A 1,371-nucleotide genomic window follows, 5' to 3' on the forward strand; every position below is an offset into this window, starting at 1 on the left:
CCTACGTCCATGCTGTTAAACTACCAGGGGATATGTGTCGCGTCGACGGTGAACGCGAGCACCGTTGAGTACCACTCCAACGACAGATATTACTCCGAGCTCAAGGACATGGGTCGTCTACCGGAGCCAGTCTTCCGCAACGACCACACCAGTCTCTGCAGTGACTGGTCCAGCAACTTAAAGAAGTACAGCTACTGTTTGCCGATCTCCGGTCGGAAGGACACACCGTTTTGCGAGACTCCAGACCGCTTGGATCTGCTCAATCTTCGCTCCTCCAAGTCGATATGCTACGCTAGTGTGCTGCATATGCTGCTAGTCGAGGTCTACGAAGAGCTTCAAGCTACTGGGAGCACTCCGTTCCTCGCGTTCGGGTCGCTACTGGGTGCTGTACGTAACAAGGCGTTGATCCCGTTTACCGAAGACGCCGACATCGGGTTCGTCGGTGACTTGCATCACGAGGAAGTGTTGATAGACGCTCTCCGACGGAAGGGTTATCACATGTTTTTCATGAATATTTGGCGAGTATGCGTTGCCCCAACGCACCCTCTGGCTGGGCTTTTGTACGACCCTGACTTGCCTATCACCGAGGACTATGTAGTGCCCTATTTGGACCTGTACAAGATGGAGCAGAAGATAAATGGCGCGTGGAATGTGGAATTCTGGAAAGGAGACCATGGCCGCGCTCTTCCCGACAGCAAAGTGAAACCTCTCTCGCAGGTGACGATCAACGGAGTGGAATTTGACGATCCCAAATATTTTTTGAAGAAGGCATACGGATCAGACTACATGACGCCGAAGCGACGGAGCGGGTAGCAGCTTATTTGTTGCAAGTTACTAATAAACAATTGAAATAGAGAATAACAGTCGAATCCGTATCATAACGCTACTCGTAAAGGGGGCAGACGTTTGGCAGTTGTAAAGGAAAAGGCCAAATTTTACTAGTAAATAGTAAGCTTAATGGAATGATTACTATCTGAAACACCTGAATACACAATTCATTTGGTAAATTGAACAGGTTTAATCTTATTCTTACTACATTATTAGTTAATTGAAGCTGAGGTATATTGCGCTTCAGGCTTTTCAGCATGAGCTCTAACAGCCATCACTGAGCGATTTACTTTATCTCCCAGGTCTACTGTCCGCTATCCTCCCCTATGCAGACACTCGTTACCTCATTTGTAACGGGGTACGTAACCCTAAGTGTACCCCTAGTCATACTCCGAGATGTTTGGTACAGGGTACCAAGGTCGTTGACATTGCTTTTCTATAGGTGACTTTTAGTTTGTTTATTTAACTCCAGCTTAGCCTACCTATGAATATACTCAGTCCCCAGCCGATCTTGGTCACTTCGCTTCCTTTCGGTAAAAGGGG

The 1,371-nt window shown here is 47.7% G+C and overlaps 1 protein-coding gene across 1 annotated transcript; it reads left to right on the forward strand.

The window, feature by feature from the left end:
* Nucleotides 1-108: 108 nt before the first annotated feature.
* PITG_19231 (uncharacterized protein) lies at nt 109-813 on the forward strand (the record flags this gene model as incomplete). The annotated part of the gene is made up of 1 exon (XM_002997089.1): nt 109-813. The coding sequence occupies one exon, from the start codon at nt 109-111 to the stop codon at nt 811-813; it is 705 nt and encodes a 234-aa protein (XP_002997135.1).
* Between the last annotated feature and the right edge of the window lie 558 nt (nt 814-1,371).

This window comes from Phytophthora infestans, genomic scaffold (genome assembly GCF_000142945.1).
Source record: "Phytophthora infestans T30-4 supercont1.87 genomic scaffold, whole genome shotgun sequence".
Classification (NCBI taxonomy): Eukaryota; Oomycota; class Peronosporomycetes; order Peronosporales; family Peronosporaceae; genus Phytophthora; species Phytophthora infestans.